Source organism: Odontesthes bonariensis, chromosome 4 (assembly GCF_027942865.1).
Source record: "Odontesthes bonariensis isolate fOdoBon6 chromosome 4, fOdoBon6.hap1, whole genome shotgun sequence".
NCBI lineage: Eukaryota > Metazoa > Chordata > Actinopteri > Atheriniformes > Atherinopsidae > Odontesthes > Odontesthes bonariensis.
The window spans coordinates 26,160,933-26,184,924 of NC_134509.1; the positions used below are offsets into that span (position 1 = coordinate 26,160,933).

Below are 23,992 nucleotides of genomic sequence, written 5' to 3' on the forward strand. Positions count from 1 at the left end.
CACGGAGCACATTCCTGAAAGATGCTCTTTATTTAAACATATATGTACAAGTGGTTTAAGCTTTTCTGCATATTTGCTCAATAGTCATCATTGGGACCCTCATAAATTCACTACAACTACAGAGCTCTAAGTTATCGGTAGGAAGGAAAAGTGACAAAGCATTAGGTTGGTTGACACGAGTCACTAATGTCCTAAATACACTCAAACACACACACAGTCTATTGGAGGCATTCACAAGAGTTGCATTAATTTCCTGGCGTTTATCATAAAAATGCAAGACTAAGTTCAAAGGATGCAAATTGTTTGTCTGCGATATTCGTAACCACTATGAATGAAGTCTTACTACCACAGTTAATATTTCCCAGTAGCCGATGGTGATGCGTTGACTGCAGAATGAGCAAGCATGATGACAAAAGAGTCAAGTGTTGGTATTTACAGGCCTTGAAATCATGATCTGGGTAACCAAAAACACAACAAAAGTGAGTCATGAGCAGCTGCATGCCAGTATGCATTCTCTACAGTGAGCTATGCCAAGGTTGGGCTATATTTTAGTGTCAACTTTCTGACCAAGTTTCCATTTATTATAATGCAGAAATTCTTGAACATTCTGCCTTCCCAGCATGGTTTTATTGCAGTAGAACGTCAGTGGATTTTCTCATTTTACCCAATAACTGTCTATTACCTGAGAGGCCTTTCAATCATCTCATTTATCTTGAAGTACAACACTGAATCCATAAATTGAATTGTCGTAATTCATTTTACTCCACCCAGGAGATGCCACGGGTTCACCTGTGTGGCACATAAATCCTGCTAATTTGCACCGAGCCTCATATGATCCAGCTTTGTAGCAGCGTTTGCAGTCGTGCGTTGCTTTGGTGCAGCAAACGGGCTTCTCATTAGGTTTTTCTGTTAATTTGTTAGCGATTGGTGACTGCTGCAGACTTAGTTCATCTGTAAACTCAGTGAAAACATTGTTCACTTGTCATACAAAAGCATCCACTTGCTGCTGGTCTTAACCAGCATTTACGCACCAGTTTGTGAGTCATTTATACGGAGGCCGTGTTCTCAATATCATAAGAATGCTGAGTTTAAGAGCTCCTGAAAGCTTCATTTGAGGTTCATTTGTGGGTGTTGAGCTGCTTGAATGAAAGAAAGAAAACCCTTTTGTCAAACATGACCGAATGAAAACGTTTTTGTTTTTTTTCCATGTCAGACAGAGAACCCCATCACTTAGTGATGTAGACGTTGTGCTTGTACTATCAGATGCATCATCAGCTTAAAGGAATGTAACATGATGGAACGATTTGATCTGCCTCTGAGTCAACAGACTGAATAAATATAGCAACATAGAGTAATCGGATTTTATTTACAGTTCTGGTCAAAGCTTCCCCGCTCTTTACTTTACTTACAGACCCTCCTTACTCTTAACTTTCCCTTGAAAACTGATTAGGGATCAGTTCCCAAACGCCTACAGTTAAGGTGTAAATCTGATTCCTGAGCAGGTTCAAGGGCAAACCGCTGCCTGTGGTTCTCTGAGTAACAGGAAGTGATCATGTCATGTGAGCGCTGTGACACGGAGTCGGAGCCTTAAAGAGGTCATTGTCAGTTACATTACAGCACACTGGGTGGCTCCACAGCAGTCCTTTATGATGGCCACTCCTGACTTGGTGATGGATGGTTTGTTGGGAGGCGGCTCTGGGATGTGTCGCTTGGGCTTTGGAGGGTCTTTTCATTAAAAGAAAAAGAAAAAGATATAAGTAGATGCACACAAAACTTTCTCTTTCTTATTGTGTATGTGAGTCCATTTTAAACCTCTCACTCACGCTGTGTGACTTTGAGTTTCTGTTCCAGAGGCCTCAGCTTCAGCCTGAGGAACTCTTCCATATCTTTGTCTTCCTCTTGCTCCCTGAGGTGCGATACAATCTTAGTTGAATGCAACTGAATAAATGTCAATGATTATCTGACTCATATGCCATCAGTGAATGAACATCATGGCCCAGTCCCAGCATCTTTTATTAATGCTTTCGTGTTTCAGATCCAAGCATCCAAAAATTTGGAGCATGTTTACATCTGTGTTGCATCACCTTCTTTAACAATACTCTGGAAGAGAGAAACCAGCTGCTGTAGGTTTTTTTTTTTTTACTATTCTTCCTTGAAATAAAATGCTCAGTAGTTCATGGCCTATTTTGTGTTTTACATAATGCACCAAATGTTTTCAAGACTGCCTGCAGTTGGTGACAGGTCTGGGCTGCCCTGCTCCGTTACTACAGAGCCATAACGTTGTAACATGTAATATGTGGTTTATTTTTGCTGAAACAAGAAAGCAATTCTTTGAAAAGGGTAATTGCCTGGGTGGGAGTTTACAGTATTGTACAAAAGTCTTGAGTCAGCCTTTTCTCCCTGTTTCCCTTCCTGAAGAACGGCTTCTTAACAGCCACCCTTCCATGGAGACCATTTCTGATGAGGCTTGGGCCAACAGGAGATGGATCAGCTGAAGGTGAGGATGCATCTCTCAGGTCCTGTGTCAGGTCTTTGCTGGATTTTTTCCTCTTTCTTAAGGACATCACTTTCAGATACATCTGCTGTAGATAGTTTTTTTTTTTTTTTAGGCCTGACACTTCTTCTTTTGTCCTCCACTTGTCCAGTTTCCTCAAATGTTTAAAGGACACACTGCACACCATGCTGAGATATGCCACGTTTTCAGCTAACAGCTCTTTGGGAATCACCTTGTTGGTGCAAAAATATTATGTTATGTCTGTCATACTGTTATCTTTGGTATTTGTGTAGATGCAACTAAATAAATAGGAGCAGATTATGTCTTTGCTACAGGCTGCTAATAACAAAGTGCCTGAAGATACAAATGTATGAAAAAGCACCCAAAAATAAAGAACTGTTGCTGAATACCACTTTAAAAGATTACAAGAAAGTCTGGATCCTTGGAAGCAAAATATAAAGAAATTAATGGCTAAAGACTTTTGCACAGCATTGTATGTGAAAAAAACAAATAACATTTATTTTAACATTTAATTCTTGTAATTCTTTCTTTTATCTGCATCACTGTCTGTCATCTGACTGCATGCGCTGATTTCTCCTGCTAATCCGATTCCCACTGTACCAAGTATTCCAGAAAACACTCGTCTCACATAGATGTCATCCCGGATATTAACTGTGCTCAATATGTGGACTGTACCTTAATCTCTCGACCTCAGCATCATCGACCAGGAAATCTCTTTTCTGCACCAGTTTGTGGATCTTCAGGATCAGCTCCTCTTCCCGCTGCTTGTGCTTCTTGTTCTTTTCTTTCTCTGTTGGAAAATAAGAAACGTAATGAAACAGTCACCAGCATTCTACTGTAATATATATATAATAATATATATAATACATTTATGGTTATGCTAACACATTTTTACTCTTAATCTAAAAATATCAAAGCAGAGGCAGTACTTTTTGATGCTTTTAAATGACTGACCCTACAACAAAGTCAGCTGCCTTTTAAACACTGAGTCGTATCACAAATGGACCCGTAATTCTCCTTTAATGTATAATTTACAACAGATGAGGCATTGACTTAATTATGCAAATGCAGGAGAGCTCTACTTTTTCTTTTGTTGGGTGAATAACAACAAATATATAAATAACAAATATTCTCGTCAAATAGTGTGAAAGATGACAGGTTAACTTCATAAACTGATCAAACATGTCACATGACATTCTTAAATCACACGGGGTTGTAAAAATAATCATTTCCTTTCTAAAGTTCCTGTGGTATTCTTCTGGCAGCTCGGAGGACCTCTGAAGTATTCACTTTGTCTCCAAACTCCATCTCTCTGTGTTCCAGAAATATTCCCTGCTGCCTTCGCCCCAATGACAAAGACCCCACCAAGGACAAAGCCCTCTCCGAAAACCTTTCCCATGAAGCCTTTCCTAAAGGCCAACCGGCAGGAATATGAATTTGCAACATCCATTTCAGCTTGCCTAACCTTCACACATAAAAGCAGAACAGACTACATCCAAAGTGCACATATACACCACATGTTCGGACCGCTGGTGTATAATATATTTGCAAAACGGCAGTTAAAAAATGACTGCACACATCAGCTCTTTCTCCTGTGTGGAAATAAGTGGGGCAGTGCAGCTATGGCGCATATCCCCATGGGGTCCATACGACCTGAAGGCTCCACGACTAAGTAAGGAGCAGGAGGGGTGGTGGGCCGCGTTTGTCACGTGGCTCAAACTGTCCTGGACTGAAGTAATCAGATGCCAGAAGCCCCCAGCAACTGCATACATGAGGCCCTGTTGGCTCATGGGAATGTCAGTGAATAGCACTTTTTATGTGACATTGCGTGGGTGGCAAAATGACAAAATCATAGCGGCACTTTAATACGGTCTAATTAAAGGATGTTTTATTCTGTAAGCAAAAAGCATTTTTATGTGGATATTTCACTACTTTCAAACCCAGTTTATGTAAGTATGGCATGTTGTCAGAGAAGAAATGTAAGTGGTGTTGACTGCTAATTTAGCCGAGGCTGGCAGAAGTGGATAACTGTTACTGTCAGAAACAAACGCCACACATCTACAGACAGACAGATTCCACAAATTTGACCTGCACAGGAGATGAGTCATTAAATCCTTTAGGGCCCACAAAAGAATATCACAGTAAAACTTCAGTTTTCCACAAAAAATGGAGGCAAAAGCCATGTGTTTTTAAGGAATCGTGTTCTGGACCGATGAATCAAAGTAAAAGGAGAAGAGAGAGCTTTGCGAAGCAACTATAAGGTTTATCTGAAACAGACAGGTAAATGCAAAGGCATTTGGCAGAATTGTGCGCAGACGAGCCAAAAATGTCAACAAGTCGATTTCAGAGGCTGATGGGCAAATCCGTCAAACACCTCCAGGAAGATATTTCTGGGAGCTGAGGTGAAGACAATAATTAGGTAAGTTTATATTTCCTCTTCTTGTTGTTTAGGTATATCACGTTCATGTGTCGGCTTTGTATCAAAAGATATTAAAGTGTTTGCTTGAAGGACATCCCAAAGCTCTTCTTTGGATGGCGGCTGCCTTTTGTTCCGTTCTCTGTCAACATGATCCCACACTGCTTCAGTAATGTTGAGGTCCGGGCTCTTCAGTCCACTTCTTGTGTCATTTGGCATAGCTCAGCCTTTTCTCCTGGAGAACTCTTGTTCAAGATCACTTTAAAAGATTACAACTAAGTCTGGCTGCTGGGAAACCAATTCTAAAGAAACAAGGAGTGTCTCGAGACTTTTGCACAGTACTGTACATTTTTAACTTCAGTGCTTTTTGACAAGATTGATTAAAAACTTCACAACACCAAGTGATTAAGTTATTTTCTCCTCACTGCTGGGTTGTCAAGTGTTTACATAAAATCCTCCCAGTGCATGAGACATCAACAGCATGTCATTTGGCTGTGTGTGCGTCCTTGAACACAACACCAGCCCCTCCTGCACACATGCATTCTGACACATGATGTACATACTCTTTGAGGAGGCGTGTTCTCCTGCTGTTGCCAGGTTCACTCTACTTACTGCTTCATCTACTGTATGTGTTACTATGCGCCCATATGCAGCTGACGTCAGTGAGGCACTTCAACGTGTTCCTGCTGCATCTCAGATGACTGCAGAGTTGCACTTTTTTGTGTTGGTATTCATGCCACATACGAAACACAAAAACATTCATGAAGTATAAATTAGTGTAATATTGAAGGATTTTAGACTGTGCTTGGAAAGCATCCCCAAGCTTGTTTTGCCTTCACTGTGATGATGCATGGGTGTTTGTGTGTAGGATTCTCTCTGCCTTGTCCCTGAGACTTATGACCAGTCCTGCGTAGTTTAGTGTAACAAGACCTCCTATAAATCACAATGATGCTTGCAAAGATTTCCGGGCTGCAAAAAGGAGCTCTTTCTCCTCAAATGCCTACAGTCAGGCTCTTTGTAATGGTGATTTGGGAAGCAAAATGAGTGCGAACTGTACCTGGTACTGCCACAATTTGTCTCAGGTCCTGCTTTAAACTCATGATGTCTTTGCACAGCTGAATGTCATCCATCCTGACAAAGAAAAGAAGAGAGACACAATGAACAATGAATCACTGCTTTCCATCAGATTAGAGAGCTCATGATATTATTAGCTGCTTCCACTTTGGATATCTGACTGAAATGATGTCAGACGGGCTTGTATGGTGTTGTGAATCCAGAGAGTGGACAGAGCCAGAAAATCTGTTGGAAAGCTGTCTAATCTGACTTTTTGATATTCAGCCTTGATAAGGTGAAACATGTTTTGCCTGTCTGACATTTTACACACTGTCACAATTTCCATGAGTTCAAGACAGTATCTTTGAATACTCATCCAAAATAAATAAATGAATATTCAAATCACATGCATATTTAACACAGAAAAAGCAGCAAAGGGGCTTGAATGTCGGGTATCATTCTAGATTATTGACACACAGTTGTTAATTAAACGCTTTCACTCAGTTTGTTTAACTTGTCAGTGAATGAAATGAATTGTTTTACCGTTGTTATTTAAATGGTGAGATGTTGCCTGACTAATCTCATTCTTTCACAGCTTCAGGCTGCCGTCACGCATCAGAAGTATGACTGTGTGTATGATTTTAGACAAAAATCAGCGCTTGTCAATGCTCTCTAAACCTCCTGCAACGCTCATGTCTCACCCTCGGGTACACCCCCCCCACCCCGAATCCCTCCCTCTCTGACGTTGAAGCAGTGACAGACATCAAAGATTTAATTCTCCGTGTGATAGATCAGGCTGATGACTCATCCACAGCCTCCCTCTCCTCCTCCTCCCTTCTCTCACTGTTGCTCCGATTTACACCCCCCACCTTATTTCTCTTCACAGACCCCTCCCTTTTCTCCCTGTTTTTCTCGCTCTTCTGCCCTGTGTTGCACTCTTTAGATACTATCTATGGATTCCAGCCGCTTCAGTACTCTCACACTCGCTCACTGTGTGGTTGTGCACATGTGACACAGAGAGTCTGTCATCTGGTATGTACGCAGTAAGCAGGCCTAATGAAGCCTCTCCAGAGAGCATGTGAATAAACATTTTTAACCGAGTGAGCCCTTTAAGTGTATCAGCGTCATCAGACACCTTCACCATCACACTGCAGATGTTTGTGGGTGTAATGACCAACAAAAGAAACTATTCATGTCGATAAGTTACAGAGGTGAGAGAAGATTATACAGTTCCAACACAGAAAGCAATGATTTAGTTGTCTGTCGTTAATTCAATTCTTAAAAGGTGCAATGCACCATTTTTATTTTCAAAAGTACATGTCTGAATCACATTTAAAAGAACAAGAGAATTGTCTTAACTGACACTAACCTATTGTTTTTTGCAGCCCTCATCTGTCTTTAACTTTTTCACTGAATTATTGCTATATAACATGTACTGCTACAGTATTAAAACCAGAAAATTGGTCAGTTTATCAATATCTAAATCGTTGTGCTGCAAGACCACATTTCTGACAACACTGCCTGCCCAGAAAAAAAGTCTGGATTTAACTAAGCAAATAGCTAAGAGCCTCCTATTGGAAAAATACTGCATTGATTAGCTTCTGATTAATTAAACAACTTTGTCAGAAAACACATCCTTTGGTTGTTGAAAAGATGTTTCTCTGTTTCAGGGGAATCAAAGTATTGGTCTGCAACAAGCAAATGTCCAACGCATTAATAAAACCCAGAAGAGCAGTGGTTTACCATCATCTTTGTGGAAGAAATGTTGGAAGAAAATTCTTAATGAACATGATGAGAAGCCACTTAAATGTTTGTTGAAATCAAACAGATGAAATACAATAGCAGAAGAGACCACAGTGTTTAATGGTAAAAAGTAAGTGCATTTCCCCACATACACTATGAAGAGAACTAAAGGTAGTAGAACAAAAGACCTGTGTAGCCTTAAAAAGACCATTTACCAGGGAGGCTTATTGGGGGGAAAAAAAGGCTTCAGCTTGCTGGGGAACATATAGATTGGACTCTGGAACAACGGAAAATCGTCAAATAAGGTCCAGATTTACTTTGTTTCAGAGTGATGGGAGCATCAGGGTGAGGGTGGGTGAGGTGCTGCACCCATCAGGACTTATGTTTACTGCACAATCCTGTGGGTGCAGAGTCATGATCTGGGGTTGCTTCAGTTGGTCAGGTCCAGGTTCAGCAACATTATGTGCCCACAAAATGAGATCAGCTGACTATGTGAATATAATGAATGACTGGGTTAGATCAGGTTCCTTTCTTTCCTGATGACACAGACATATACTACAAGATGGCAATGTCAGAGAGTGGTTCAGGGAGCATGATAAATCAGTCCAGACCTTAACCCCACTGAGAATATTTGGGGTTTGCAGGAGAAGGCTTCACACAGGGATCCCATTCTCCCTTTATCAGTACAAAAAATTAAAAATAACACCATGGTGGAGGAAAATAAATGTAATTTATTTTCATATGCTTTCATAAACATTTCATAAGCTTATTGAAATAATGACACGGTGAATGTGTGTCATAATAACAAAATACTACAGTGTGTCATTCTTTTTTCTTGGCTTGGCAGTGTAAAAGTATCTCATCCCAAACACTGATCCATAATCCCTGAAGCTTTTGTTGATGAGGAGCCAGAGACTTCATCACGGTGACTCATTCATCTGCTCACAGCATGTCCAGCCTTCTGAATAATCAATGCACATTTCCAAACAGCCAATTTACTGAATTCCTGAAGGAAGGAGTGCTCGAATGTCTTTGCAGCGCATCATAAGAGTGCCAAAAGTATCATGACAACAAGATAAACCCAAAGGATAACAGGAATTGTTATGACATCGTATTGATTAAGTCTTGTCATGCTGTCTTTGGTTTGGTGTGACAAGCACACAGAAAGTGGCACTCACATGAAGCGCAGCTCTGACTCTCTGCGCACCAGGACCTCCCGCAGGCGCTGGATGCGAGCCATCTCAACCTCGATCTCCTCTGGAGACATAGTGCTCTCTGCCATGGACACGTCTGAGTGACCTGAGAGGCAGAGAGAAGAAAAGACCAGAGTCAGAACAATACAATTTTTAAGATAAGGAAGAAGGGTGCAGGAAGTCTAAGAAGCAGAAGAAACAAGCAGACCAGTGCTAGTTTAAATTACAGAGAGCACTTATTCCACATAACAAATGACAGACTCCGGTGACACACCAGCCGCATCTAATTCAAGATCTTAATTGCAAATATGTTTTCGTTTCACTTTTTGCCTTCTGGTTCCTGAAAGTCCCCTCACTGTCAGCTTTTTGGCAAACCTGCTTCCAGTGTGACGTGTCCTCACACCGCAGCCAAGAGACATTTGGAGAGAGAAGTGATTTGAAGTTTAAAGACACAGACAGAAATCAAACTGATGCGACAGTAAACCAGGAATACACAAGACAGGCCCTTTGGGACCATTTTTCAGAGAGGAAGGTTGTTGATGTTGCAGAAGAGAAGGAAATAACCTCCATACCAGCACTGTCGGCCAATAACATGCAGACACTGTATCCACGAATAACAACAGAAACCAACTACTTAATGCACTAATCAATGCACTGATCGGTGGAAGTGCTCCAGCATCTGCTTGCAACAGTTACGAACAGCTGTGACCTTTTCAGCACACAAACAACAACATGGCTCCTAATAAGCCAACCCCAATACGTATTACCTGTGGTGCTAAGTTAGGTTTAGTGTGAGAATTCCCTGTGTTTTGCTATAAACATGAAGCCTGCTGGAGGTGCAGACCCATTCCAGACAGTAATGGGTCTGTCTAATAATGCATTCTGATATCTTGGCATCTGCTGCTTTAAATTGGTCTTTTTTTTTTTTTTTTTACAAAATGTAAATATTTAAGAAATTACCTTCTTCAGTGCACTGATACACCATCACTAACCTGTCACCAGACATCATGTATTTAAATGTCTTTAAATACATTTAAAGACTAAATCCCAAAGTTATTAGATTTTTAATTTCAGACATTTAAGAAAACCAGCAAATTTTGTAAATTTAATGACTGGAACCAGAGATTTTTTCATAAAACAGTTCCAAGCCTGCTTTATCTACACACAGATATAAATAGGTATGGACATCAGAGACGCAGTATATGACACTGGATGTAACACTAGAAAATCAACATCTCCAACCAAAACAAACTGAACTTGCACTGAAACTGTACTTGAGAAACTCTGTCAGCTTTACATGTCAGAAAAGCAGGAGCAGTGTTGATTCTGGTCTTAATTTGCTCTTTGAGGGGGGGCCCTTTAAACTGAAGAGTGTAATTTCCTCACTGCGGGGAAATTTGGAGGCTCACTTCTTGCTGAACACTCGGGACAGAACAGCAGGGACTCACTGTGGCTGCCACTACATAAAACAGAGTAGGTGGAATTAACAATATTACTTCACTATATCTGCATAGAAAACAGTTGTTCACTGCTGTATTAATGTTCAAAATCATGTATATTGAACCTTTAAACCACTTATTTTGATAATCTGATTGCTGCTCTTACCCACCCTAGTTGTGACGTGATCCCACTCTGGCGCAACCCCTTAAAACAAAACATACCCAAGTAACTGTTTGCATCATTAATGCCCAGTCAACAAATATGTGGCGTGACTTTTGTCTACACTGTGCTCTCTGACATTAGAGGACCAGCTTGATGGGCTTTCCATCCTCCTGCGCCAACTCACGCTGCAGTCTGCGTCTGTCGTACCGATCATGGATGCTTACTGAGGATGGAGCTGACTCACCACAGCAGACAGAAGTCTGCACAGGAGGGCTCCGTTTGTTTGTGCATTATCCAACATGCCTGCTGACGGTAGATGCTGATCCTAATTCAAAGTCTGTTTCATGGAGCAGCACCATGGTTTAAGCTAAAGTTTGCTTTTTTTGCTTTCTTTGTGCAGTCCACAGCTTCACTCGAATCCTCATGCTCACCTTCAGTAACACCGCGCAGCAATAAATCCCTGAATGACCATTAGAAGAGGCAAAGGGGAATAAAATCCCAGCGAGCATAAACTAGATTTCAAAAATCCATATTTTTACAGGCTTTCCAGTCATTTTTTGGGGACATTGTAATACAAAACTTAAGATGTTTGTAAATAGTTTTGAAATGAAATGGTATTTTCTGATTATTTATGCTATTTTGGAGTCAAGTATCGTATGTTAGAGTACTGCAGTTCATGCACACAGCCCTTTTTTTTAGCTGTACTGCTAAAACTGAAGAAAACTAACTGGTGTTAACAAGTCTTTTGTCATCTCCCTTCAACACAATGGATAACCACTATTATATCTTGGTTCCCCTACATTTAAAAAAAAATATCTTCTCTAAATAAAAACCCCAAATCATTTATTTTCACACATAGTGAAGCTGGCTGGATGCTCCACCCACCATGAATAACCACGAACTTCATATAAAAGATGGATATAACCTCCAGATTTGAAAAGTAAAGCCACTATTAAAGAGAATGGCCAGCCGAAGGTGGCATCTATGGTTGGAGATAAAGGCAGATTCTAGTCTATGAAGGAATGACTACTTCTTATTTATCTGTTACTTGTTTTCCTGGTGAGTTTATGGCCTTAATCGCTTGGTTTAAGGTCAATTTCAATACAGCATAATGTTAATTTTGTATAACATGTCTCCCTTTTGAGTAAAATAGACAAAGTGGTTTATTTTCAAGGGCTGACTCTGATTGAGAATCGCAAATGTAGCAAACTACTTGCACTTAAATAGCACCTTTTTACCTTTGTTAAGTTCACAAATTGTTTCACAGTGTGTTTCTAAATCACTTCACACAGCTGCCATGCAAAACAATGCAAAACTCGTCCTTTTAGCGCCCATACAGTCATATAAGCAGGTATGCGTGATCTCGGCTGATAAGTCAAAACCTCTCCGTCTTTCACCCTGCGTCTACACATACAGTAACTTATATGCTTCCACTCTGTAAAACTGACTGTAAATATTCAATTCTTAACCAACTTATATGAAAATCTGTTTGTTAGGAACAGGAGAAATTACTTATCATGCTGATTACTATTTGACATTAATTTCAGTCACTGTGAGAATGATTATACCTACCAGGTAGCGTATAGCCTCTGTGAGTTCCTTCATATGTGTTCATATGTGTTCTTTACCAGCTGTTTGTTTAATGATGTATTGACCGATTAATTAAACGTTGAGGACAGTCACTTCATCCATTCTGCAGGCCGAACAGAGGTCATTACACACGTACTGTTTATCTTAAATATCTCATTTTCACCTGAAGCATTTGTTGCTCTTAAAAAAGTAAAGCCTTGGGACAAAGGTGATTGGAGACTGTTTTTAACCAGATTTAATAGCAATGTGTAACCAGAATCTTGGTTTTCTTGATCAATATTACCCCAATGAGTGCTTGCACGTGTTTCTAACATCACACAAAAACTCACATCAGGTAAGGATAGAGTCTCAAAAACCAAGATAGCATTGGCTAAAATGGTCAACTCAAGGCTTTTCCAAATGGAAATCAAACCAGAGGTAACTCAATGGTGGTTCGGTCAATCTTTATAAATAAAGCCTTTTGTAATAAATTTATTTTCTGAAATTCAGATTTTATATATTTTAGAAAACAGAATAGGGAAAGTGGTCTGGAAATAAAGCATTGGATCCCTGTCAGGACTGTAAAGCTGAGGTAGTTCCTAATGAAAAGTAACTTGTCCACCTCTGACACATGACACCAACACTTCTCCTCCTCACTGACGCAGTTTGCTGACGTACACTACTCTCCTCACATAGATAAATAGATAATTAGTCAATTAGTCAACAAGTCTTGGGCTGCACGGTGGTGTGGTGGTTAGCACCATCACCTCACAGCCAGAGGGTTCCAGGTTCAACTCCTAGCTGGGTCCTTTCTGCGTGGAGTTTGCATGTTCTCCCTGTGTATGCATGGGTTCTCTCTGGGTACTCCAGCTTCCTCCCACCGTCCAAAAACATGCATGTTTTGGTTAACTGGTGTCTCTAAAAATTGTCCTTAGGAGTGAGTGTGTGTGTGGTTGTTTGTCTTGTGGCCCTGTGATGGACTGGCAGCTCGTCCAGGGTGTACCCCGCCTCTCGCCCATTGACCGCTGGGATAGGCTCCAGCGACCCAACCGACGGATTCAGCAGGTTTAGAAAATAGATGAGTTATTCATCTATTTACCTTTTTAATCAAACCAAACTGGCTGCTCTTTGGGATTATGATTTAATCTGTTAAACAGCATAGATCGTGTGTGCTGCAGCTGCCACATGGGGCTTGACGACGGGGAAATGTCAGCATCTGTATGACAGCCAATGCAGACACCCCTGACACATCCTGCAGTCAGACTGCTGCTGCTGCTGCTGCTGGACCACACCTCCTCCACAGGAAAATAAGACAGTGAGCACAAAATAGAAAGTGCAAAGCTGACATATGTAGATATTCCGCTTTGCTTTGAAAATGACGGGAGTTAAACCGGGAGAGTGGGCTCTGCTTTAGTGTTCTTACGGCTGTACGTTCGTGGGAGCAGGAGCGACGACAACGACTGCATCTGTGACTAAAAATAAACTCTGCGTTTTACCTCTTCTAGTTCTCAGACTTAATCTGGAAGTTTCTTCACACCCCGCTCCTCAGAGATGACTTATCCTTGTTAGAACCAAGCGAGGCTCATCTGAGAGAGCATCTGTTATCCGAACACATGCGTCATCCACCGCTCTTTATGACTTGGAATTTTAAAACGGGCCAAATAAAAACCACAAGATTGATGTAAACAAACTCCTTTTGTTCACCTCAGCTGTTGTTCTTGAAGCTGTAGTTTGTGGTATCAACAAGAGCTGAATTCAATCAGTCGAGGGACAGAAAATTGATGGGTAATTCTTATCATTTATCAAGGAAAAGTGACACCTTTTGTTTGCCTTCTCCTAGGTTTTCCTGAACGTGGATGCCTTTCTTTGTTTTATAATGTTTATTAATTTGTTTGTTGAAAATCAAACTATACTGACAATAAAATTATTATTTAGTATTGGTATTTAAGAGCCCTAAATCAGTTGAAAGATTTGACTGTTACTTGCAACCTATAGATGAAATAGATAACAGCTGAAATAACAGAATTTCATGTATTTTGCAGCTCATGTTAATTTTTAAGTGAATGAGATATTTTATGCAGCTTTCTGACCAGTTTTGAGGATTTAGTTTGTAATACTGTCTCAAACTATAAAGGCTCAGAACTGGTTACTTCCCATCACATCAATTATGTATAATTTATATACCATATACTGAATATATAGTGTAGAAAATCTTCTTGCTGTGCTGAGTCTGCACACTTATGAGTCATATTATCACAATACAAACTTACACCCATAGCCTAATTATGTAAGGTGTGTAATTTTTGTGACAAAAAGCAGCCCACAACGAACTGATAGCTGTCGGTTATTCTTCCATGAATAAGTAAACAATTCCAGGTCTTAAATATGTATTGATTCAGGCAGAGGGTCACAACCATGTCCGGTTTATTGCTACATATTTGTCAGCTCAGGTTCAGTCAAATTACCACAAGTTTGGAAAGGTTTTTCTTTTCTTGGCTGAAACTCATTTACGCACCGCGAATAATGCACAGCGTGCATGTAGAGGAAATAATAGGCCTTTTAGCACCAAGGTAGCGCAATTGATCCAACCCAAACCTTCTGTGAGTCACGCTTTAACCGTTTCAGCGCTAACTGCTGCTTTCTGGGAGTGGGACATGCTGAAAAACACTGGTTATTTGTGACCACCCGGCGGTGAATAGGCGTCATATTTTGATGCAAGATGCTCACCTTTGTCCGTTGTCCACGCCGTTTCCGACACGGAGCCGTAGCTCCTGAGCGCGCGCTCGGTGTCCGAAATAGATTTCTTCAGTTCCATTGTCGACGGGAGTGCACGCGCGCCGAAAGAAGCGAGGTTCAAATAAAACTACTCTTTACTTCTTCTTCTTTTCTTTTCTGCGTTCCTCCAGATAACTCCGTTTCAACCGGTGACACGCGACCAGCGACCCGAGGTGCTAAGCATCTTTAGTCAAGCCTTCAAGTCCGAGCGGATAGAGAGGATGAAGGGAGCATGCGCAGTGCGGGCAGGGATGGGAGGACCTGGAAGACACCCACCGGCACTGAGATGATTATAGAAAAAGATAAAGGTACACAGCTGTCAGGAAAATTTGATTATTATTGACAGATAAGCTAAATCAAACATGAATAACAAGTGTATATGGACGCTAACATAGAGTAATTCTGTCTTTGTGCACTACTGGTTGTTGCAACTGAAGGGTAAGCAGCTGGTTTTCATACAGGCAAAATTAGATTAATATCTATTGGAGTGTTCTGTATCATTAGGCCCCCAAAGCTTCATCTCTAGAACTTCAGGCAGCACAATAAAACAGACGCACAGACTTAAAAATGAGCTGTAGAGCGTAACTATGCTGGAAGCTGTCCTTAAAAAGTCGGTCTACACTCAGTGCTCAATATTTTTAACACTTGATGAAAGCAGGGCTGCAGTTTAATAAACTAACAAATAATTAAGATTTATATTTCTGAGTCAACACGAGGCAAAAAACCCACAAATCGCACGAGTCAGCCCTCATTTCTCTATCTGTTACCAAGAAAATGTGAAATATGTGCAAACATAGACTTAAATACTGTAGATAAGACAAAAACTGAGTTTGTACAATTCTAAGAAGTCAATATTTGGTATGAGCATCTTCTTCAACACAGCCTGAACCCTCTTAGACAAGCTTTCGGTCATTTCTTTAAGTAGTCTTCAGGAATAGTTCTCCAGGCTTCTTGAAGGACATCCCAAAGCTCCTCTTTGGATGTCGGCTGCCTTTTGTTCCGTTCTCTGCCAACATGATCCCACACTGCTTCAGTAATGTTGAGGTCCGGGCTCTGGGGAGGATCAGACCTGCTGCCACTGATTTTCAGTCCACTTCTGGTGTCATTTGGCACAGCTCAGCCTTTTCTCCCTGTTTCCCTTCCTTAAGAACGGCTTCTTGACAGCCACCCTTCCATGGAGACCATTTCTGATGAGGCTTGGGCCAACAGTAGATGGATCAGCTGAAGGAGAGGAAGCATCTCTCAGCTCCTGTGTCAGGTCTTTGCTGTATTCTTTCCTCTTTCTAAAGGACTTCACTTTTATATACTGTTCATCTGCTGTAGATAGTTTTTTAGGCCAGACACTTCTTCTTTTGTCCTCCACTTGTCCAGTTTCCTCAAATGTTTTAAGGACACACTGCACACCATGCTGAGATATGCCAAGTTTTCAGCTAAAAGCTCTTTGGGAATCAGCTTGTTGGTGCAAAAAATACTATTTCATGTCTATCGAACTGTGTTATCTTTGATATTTTTCAAAGATAAAACTAAATAAATTGTAGTAAATTATGTGTCTTTCGGGATAGGCTACTATTTAAAATAGCTTTTTATCTAAATGATCTGTTATGTATAGACACAACACTGATTCATCCCGAGTTAGGTGTCTTTTTTTTACGTTTCATTGATTCATAGTTTAGTGTTAAGTGGCTTAAACAACATACAGCGTTCCTCTGAAAATGGTCAGGTACAAGGACTGCACTGAACATGAGAAGACTGCAGTAAAGTCTGGCTGCTGGGAAGCAAACTATAAAGAAATGAGGGGTGGCTCCACACTTTTGCACAGTTCTGTACATTCGACATTGTCTCCGTGAGTCTGAAATAACCCTTTTTGTGTGAGTGGCTCAGCTCAGAAAACTTCACACAGTAAGTGGACATAATGCTTTTTATTTTTTTCCAACATAAAAATATCATTTGTAGTTAGTGCAACTAATGCAAGACGAGATCAGATCAGTTTAAAAGGTTCAGAGCACTAATATGTTGTTTGTGAGGTCCAAAAAACAAAAACAAAGACAGAAATATCAAACTGTGCAAACAAATTGGTGGCAATATCACTCAGAAGATACAAACAAAGGGAAAATTAAATTATTTGACATTTCAGTTCCAGTGTAGCACATCAGCACACAAATAACCAGTTAACAGGAAACCCCTCATTAGAACCAAACACTGTAATACTTCACTGATATTAAAGTACTACACCCAGCAGTTTCAATATAAAAAGGGTTAAACACCTGTAGTGTTCAGGACTTTTTTCTGTGCACAGTAATTCAAACACTACATATATATTAATATACGATATTGACTTAATTCTGTTCCAAGAGACACATGAAATATCTACTATTTTAATCACATGCTTTGCATACTCTCTACTAGTGTTGAGAACTTAAGCAGGCCTGTTTTTTAAACCATTCCACTAACTCTATAGATGGCTTTTATACCGACACTAAATCATAATAATCAATGCAGGCAAGAGCACCTAATATGGAGCTGTAAAAGGTTGTTCAAGCATCTCAGAATAACTGTATTTAAAAAATATGAAATGGTACAAAAGGAAATTATGGCACACTCCACAGTATAACGTTGACATAAAGGTACAGAAAGAGGTTGGCAGCGTCTCTTCATCAACATAATGAGACAAACTCAAAGTAGTATCTCATTACAGTAATATGTAGATGGAACAGGACAATGGTTCAAATGTGGAAATTAAATAAAAAAGCACATTATGATCGACGTTCAGAAAGTACCTACCAATAAAAACACATTATAAGTGAACTATATAATTAAACATATTATTGTTTTGATTTATTATTATTGATTATTGTCCAGTATTTGGACCTTTATGCACCAGAGTGTGACCTGAATCCAAAATGATCAGGCTGATATATTTATGTGTATAATTTTACACACGCTTTATATAGTTAAAAGTTTAAGCTAATCAGACTCCACATGGTGGACATGATTCACTGTTACATATTAGTTTCCTTGTTGTTTTTTGGACTCGATGTCAAACATCAATCATCACAACTTCTGTCTCAGACAAACCGGAGAAGTACTCGTAAATCATTCCAGTATTTTCAGCCTCGTCCAGCTGAGCTGGGTCTCTGTCTTACTGTAATGACAGGACAGTAGCACACAGTACCCTGATGAGAAATGAAGCACGGTGACTGTTCACTGTAATGTAGATGGGTAAGTTTGATTGATATCACCACAGTTGAAAATGACTGTATGCTCTGTTTACATTCAGTGAGCTGAGGACACACATTTTTATGACTTAGGTGAGACATCAGCAGGTGAAACCCAGCAGTTAGTGCAATGTCAGTCAATGAGCTAGACTGGACTACATCTGACTACACAGGACAACCACCTCTGGAGCAGCTGTGTCCTGTTCACACCAGTTTTTATTCACGCTTTGACTCCCCTCCACAACAATAGCTGATTCAGCTACTGTGTGGGTTTAGATGCTGCTGTTCCCTCTACCTTAAGCTTGGCGTCTACTCCCTCTTTGGTGGATTCTGCCACATCTTCTTTAGGGGGGAACATCCATGCCAGGGCGGCGCTGGCCGTGCCGTCACCAGACTGACGTGAGAAGCACAGGAAGGTGGCCCAGATGAAGGCGCAGCAGCCGGTGAAGGTGGTCCGAACGTACAGAGGCACCAAGGCGAAGTTCAGAAACTGAGGGAAACCGACAGTTACGGTACGTTTCCATTACTGTGTTCCTATGCTTACGCTTGAATAAATTACTCTGCTTTATCATTTGGATGTTTTTAATATCTACAGGAGAGTCACTCCATTTTGATTAACAATTCAGAAAGAAAGATATTGAGAGGGCCACTTTGTCTGACCATCAAAATAAATGGAAATAATGGTGAAATGGTTAAGAGAATCTACTATCCGGTTTGTTCTGAGAGTCTGAGACACAGTTCTCTGAATCAGGAGTGAGTGGACCTTGGAGCTTAAGTCAATATTTACCTGCATAAAAGGCCAGAACATCAGCCCGGTCTGAAAGAGAGACGAACAGAGAGAACACCTGGCATAAGTCGACTTTAGATTTGATCATCAAACAATCCATGATAAATACATGTGACATAAACATAACTGTGGATGTAAAGCATGTACACATTGAGCAATAGATTTGGATATGAGTGCAAGCAGCAGCTTCTCCTGTGTTTTGATGTAGGCAATGTAAACTGTCACAACATGTCACAGCGTTTGAACGTCCCATCTCTGCTCTGACTCACCTTATATGTGTTCAGAAATTTTTCCCTCCAGTCCTCCAAAATGTCTTCTTTCCCCTCCAAGAAACTGACGCCTGGATGAAACAAGAGATTTCACTGAGGAACGATTTACAGACACTGTCAAGAGGGCTTTGTGTCAGAGCAGTATGACGGGGAAAATATAGTCTCTATGGAAACCAAGAGTACATGTCATGGTATTTAAAGTTGTCTTATTGATTTAGGAATGGCAATACATTCTCTTGAGAAATATTATCAATACAACCGCAGCTGTTTTGCACAAGGGATATGGATTTCATATCAGAGCTGTAAATCACACTGCACTCTACTAAAACAACTACAGATCTTTTATATTTAATCTACTGATTATAATGAGATGGTTCCCTCGCTTCTTTAACCTTTGTCTGCGAATAACCACCATAGTTTTATCATATGTTGCCATGAAAACTGGAAATACATGCAGCAATTTACTGAAAAGCAATATAAAGGCAATATGCCATTAATATGTTTTTATTTTATCAATAGTTAGAGATAGGTCATTCATTCTTTTTGCACACAACAGTAACTTAACAATATATTTGTTATTACTTAATGAGTTACTAAATGCTCTTAAAATTATGCTCCAATGAAATCTAAAACATACCAAAACTTTAGAGTTTTGAAATATATATTTCAAGAATCTGCTTTCAGTGCACTGTTACAATGATTTTTCTGAGAATAAAATATACCAAAATATAACTTAAAATTAATACACATTAATAACTGCAGACACCTACAACTTAAAGATTTTTTTTCCCAATATATTCCAATAAAAGTGTGAGAAATGTTGTTATTAACATGCTTTCTTATATATTTATTGATGGGACAGTTTATTATTAGTACATTGGTAGTATACTACTGAAAATGTGAATATATGTGAAATAGTATATTTATTTTTCACCAGGGCAGTGCTCGCTGTTTTAAAATATATTTATAAACTGACCTGACTATTGACTAGTGACTATTGAAGAGTTAACACAGGCCAGGGAGCCAGGTTGACACACAGGTACATGTCCTTGCTATGCAATGATCAGTGCCTTTCACTTAAAGCTGCAGTCTGCAGGATTTGTTGTTGTCATACGTAAAGTTCTAATTTTTGGCATTTTAAGAGTTTACATGATCTATCAGAACGCTTGAAGTTGAAAACGGTGACCTCCGTAGTCGCAAAATGCAAGAAATGCTTATTTTTTAACCGAAAAATAAAAAGTTATTCAACTTCCTGTCCCGCCCCATCAAAACACATGAGAACTCGTGCACGTCTACGTGCACGCCAGATGCACGTACACGACTCCTCATTCATCAACTCACCTGTCATTTGCGATCATGGAAGACACAGTAAGTAGACTAGCCCGTAATGAAGTTCAATAGTCCAGATAAATAAGCGTGGGGACGAGCCTACCTTGTATTGCGCGTGCACAATCGGTGATTGACAGGCAGCAGAGCCCAGCTCGTAACCTGATTGGTTACCTTTTACCGGTCCGGTCTGCAATTTTGTAAACAAACCTGCTGGCTTTGGAGGGACCTAGCGGGACATATAGGGGACCTAGAGAACTCATTTTTTTTTTTGTATTGGGGTATTTAATGTACTACTTTCAGAATCCCCGGACAGTTCCAGGCATTATGCTTGAAAAAGAGTTGCAGACTGCAGCTTTAAAGAAGATTCTGTTTTTCCTAGATTGTACGTTCTAGAGGCCACTAAAACTTTTCATATTTGTGTCAAAACTTTTAATTAATTGGTTGCAATGGGGGTGTGAAGAGTATTTCAAGCAATATGTAAAAAAATGTTCCAGAAAAAGATCCCCTACCCCGCCTTTAAATACCTGCATCAGATTGTGGTATCAGTCAACTCTGGGGTGTCTTTAAAGTGACCTCTGCTGGTCAAACTGTTGTTGTTTCAAGTGCACCCGTATTGCAGACTTTACAGTAAACACACGGAGAGGACGACTGCAGCGACTGAACTTGCTGGTGACTTTGCTGGTGACTTTGCCCTTCTTAATGACATTCTTCGTGCCAGAACAGAGAAGAAAATCTTACACTCTACACTAAGAAGAGAGATTGTTCTGAACTGAGAGATTGCGGAGGACCCCTCCTCTTTTGGAACAAAGCATCCCTCAGCCAACTTCCAACTTGGTGGAATTGTCCCCTTGGCCCAGATCTTCCTCATGTTTTTCCACAGCCTCTTAAGAAGCTTGGGGCACTTCTTGTATACCTTATATGGTATACCGCTTGGGCCTAGGGCAGCCGATGATTTGGCCTTGCGGACGACGTCTTGGATTTCTTGCCATGTGGGTTCCTTCATATTCAACTCAGTTGATGGCTTCTCAGGCCTAGAGATGTTGCAGTTGGGCCCTAGACCCTGACTGTTAGGGTCGGTGTGAGTCTTTTGGACTGACAGCACCGCAGTGCTAAATAAAGTACGTCAAAAATGAAACCTCCAGATACAAAACATTTTTGGCCAATAGGGTCTCAGAGATCCTTGCAGCGTCTTATGCAGCTCAGTGGAGATAAGTGAGCACCTTGTCCAATCCAGCAGATATTGCTTCCAGGGGACTTGGAGTGAAGTCATTCCTTAAGGATAAACAATGGATGTGTGGCCCACAATTTCTGCTAGCAGAGGAGCACTGGCCTACAAACCCAGACGGCTCAGAAGAACTATCGGAGCAAGATGATCCTGAGTTCAGAATGAGCATTTTGGCTAATACTGTTTCAGCCAAAGAAGAACTTGACTCAGTGTCTCAATTGATTGACCGTACAACAAAGAGGAGGAGAGTTACTCTGGAGACACAGCAGCAGAAGGTGGTGACAGTTCAGTGGATGATGAAGGTGTACAAGAAAATATTCAGACCCACAATGTACAGACAGTCCAAACTAGTCACAAAAAGACACAAGAACAGGCAAAGAAAAGCCATGGAAAGGGAAAGACAGACAGTATGAAGGACAAAGAGGAGGAGAGTTACTCTGGAGACACAGCAGCAGAAGGTGACAGTTCAGGGGATGACAAAGGTGCACAGGATGAAGAGATTGATTACAGACATTGCAAACCAGGAAGAAAAAAATTCAAAATTTCTATAACAAAAAAAATGGGACAAAATAAAACCAAAACATGACATGAATAATCTCCATGGACAGACACATTATATCATGAATTTTTGAAAGAGAACCCATGTTGCACACTTGTGTTTAAATACCATCATGTTAAAAAAATAGTCTTAGCCACAAAAAGAAATGCCACTATTTATGAGATACGCCTCTTATTTTTAAATTTTAGATCTGTTCATATTTTTTATTAATATTTATATGTAAATATTAGTCTTTTTGCTCAATAGCTTCCAGGTAATGTGATCAATTGACTCCAAATCAGTGCGGGATCATGTAACTACACTTGCTACATGAGATACGCCTTTCATTTTTACATTTTAGATCTGTTCATATTTTTTATTAATTTTTATATGTAAATATTAGCATTTTTGCTCAATAGCTTCCAGATCATGTGATCAATTGACTCGAAATCAGTGTAGGGTCATTTAACTACACTTGCTACATGAGATACACCTTTTATTTTTACAATTCAGTTCTGTCCATAAATTTCAATAACTTTATACACAGTAGCTCATCTCTGCTTTAAATATCATATTTTTTCATTTTTATTTTATTTTGAAAACAGGAAGTTGGAACACACTGCAGTCGTCCTCTCCGTGTGTTTACTGTAAAGTCTGCAATACGGGTGCACTTGAAATGTTGGAGCGGCTTGCTTGCGAATGTCTGTCGAATATCCAACGTAAAACTAACTTCACCTAAGTGGGTCTAGTTACAAATTGACAGATAGGTGATCAGTTTTGACGTTAACCATTAACCGTCCACAAGGCTTCCACGCTCCCGCCGTCCCACGGCCACTGACCTGTGTAGAAGACGCTGGTGGCCAGAGGCGCCGCCGTCGTCTGGTCCAGCAACAGCTTCTTCATCACCATCCTGATGGAATTCCCGGGAAACCTCCGCTCCAGGAAGCGCATCCAGAAAAAATTAAAGTTGCCATGGAAACTGAACGCCACCACGGCGACGTTTCGCGTGTGGCTCCAGTCCATCGTCTGCCTCTGAGAGAACCACTGGTGGACGAAGTCTCCTCCGGCGAACAGGCAGCCGTACAGTGTGACGTTCGTGACCCATGGAAACCGACGGACGTGTCTCAAAAACGCCTGTTGCATAATTTCATCCGCTTGGAGACAATATGAGCGCGTGAGACGTGCGTTACTCGGGCTGACTAACTGATGGTTTGAGTTAGCTAGCTAAACGTTGCTATACTGATGATTACAACACGAATGCCCTCTCTATGTGAAGGTCTTAGCATCATTAAAATGAGCACAGCGGTGCATTTCGGTCTGATTTTCGATACCAAACACTTAGAAACGGCAGCCTATATTCGCTTTCTATTTAATAAAAGTTACAAAGTGATATAAATTCACTCAGGATAGCCTACTTGCTTGTCAAACTCTATCTAGGACCCGGCTCGGAACTGTCAGTCTTCCACTGGCCTGCGTGCATTTTATTACGCCCCCTTTTCCACGTAAAAATGAGAGTACAGTTGAATGGGCGGAGTTCTACTGAAAACCCTCAGCAGACATGGTGGCGCACAGTCGAAAGTACGTCTCAACTTCACCTGATGAAGTGGCTGTTTTTTTTTTATCGCCGTGACAAAGTTTTTACAAGATAAGAAGAAGAACCACTCGGCCGAGTTCTCGGCGAAATTAAGCGAAGATTGAATGTGAAACCAATTTATAAAGCCACTGAGGGTGGACTGTAAATATATTATTCTAAGATTTGATCA

At 40.5% G+C, this 23,992-nt stretch overlaps 1 protein-coding gene across 1 annotated transcript; it reads right to left on the reverse strand.

Moving 5' to 3' along the window:
- Positions 1 to 11: 11 nt before the first annotated feature.
- On the reverse strand, positions 12 to 23,695 carry LOC142379133 (uncharacterized). Its single transcript, XM_075464269.1, has 11 exons — positions 23,069 to 23,695; positions 19,138 to 19,208; positions 18,869 to 18,898; positions 18,345 to 18,571; positions 15,063 to 15,147; positions 14,819 to 14,954; positions 8,906 to 9,026; positions 5,989 to 6,062; positions 3,191 to 3,305; positions 1,824 to 1,906; positions 12 to 1,725 (listed from the first exon to the last, which is right to left on the reverse strand). The coding sequence occupies exons 1-11, from the start codon at positions 23,370 to 23,372 to the stop codon at positions 1,607 to 1,609; spliced, it is 1,365 nt and encodes a 454-aa protein (XP_075320384.1). The 5' UTR covers positions 23,373 to 23,695; the 3' UTR covers positions 12 to 1,606.
- Between the last annotated feature and the right edge of the window lie 297 nt (positions 23,696 to 23,992).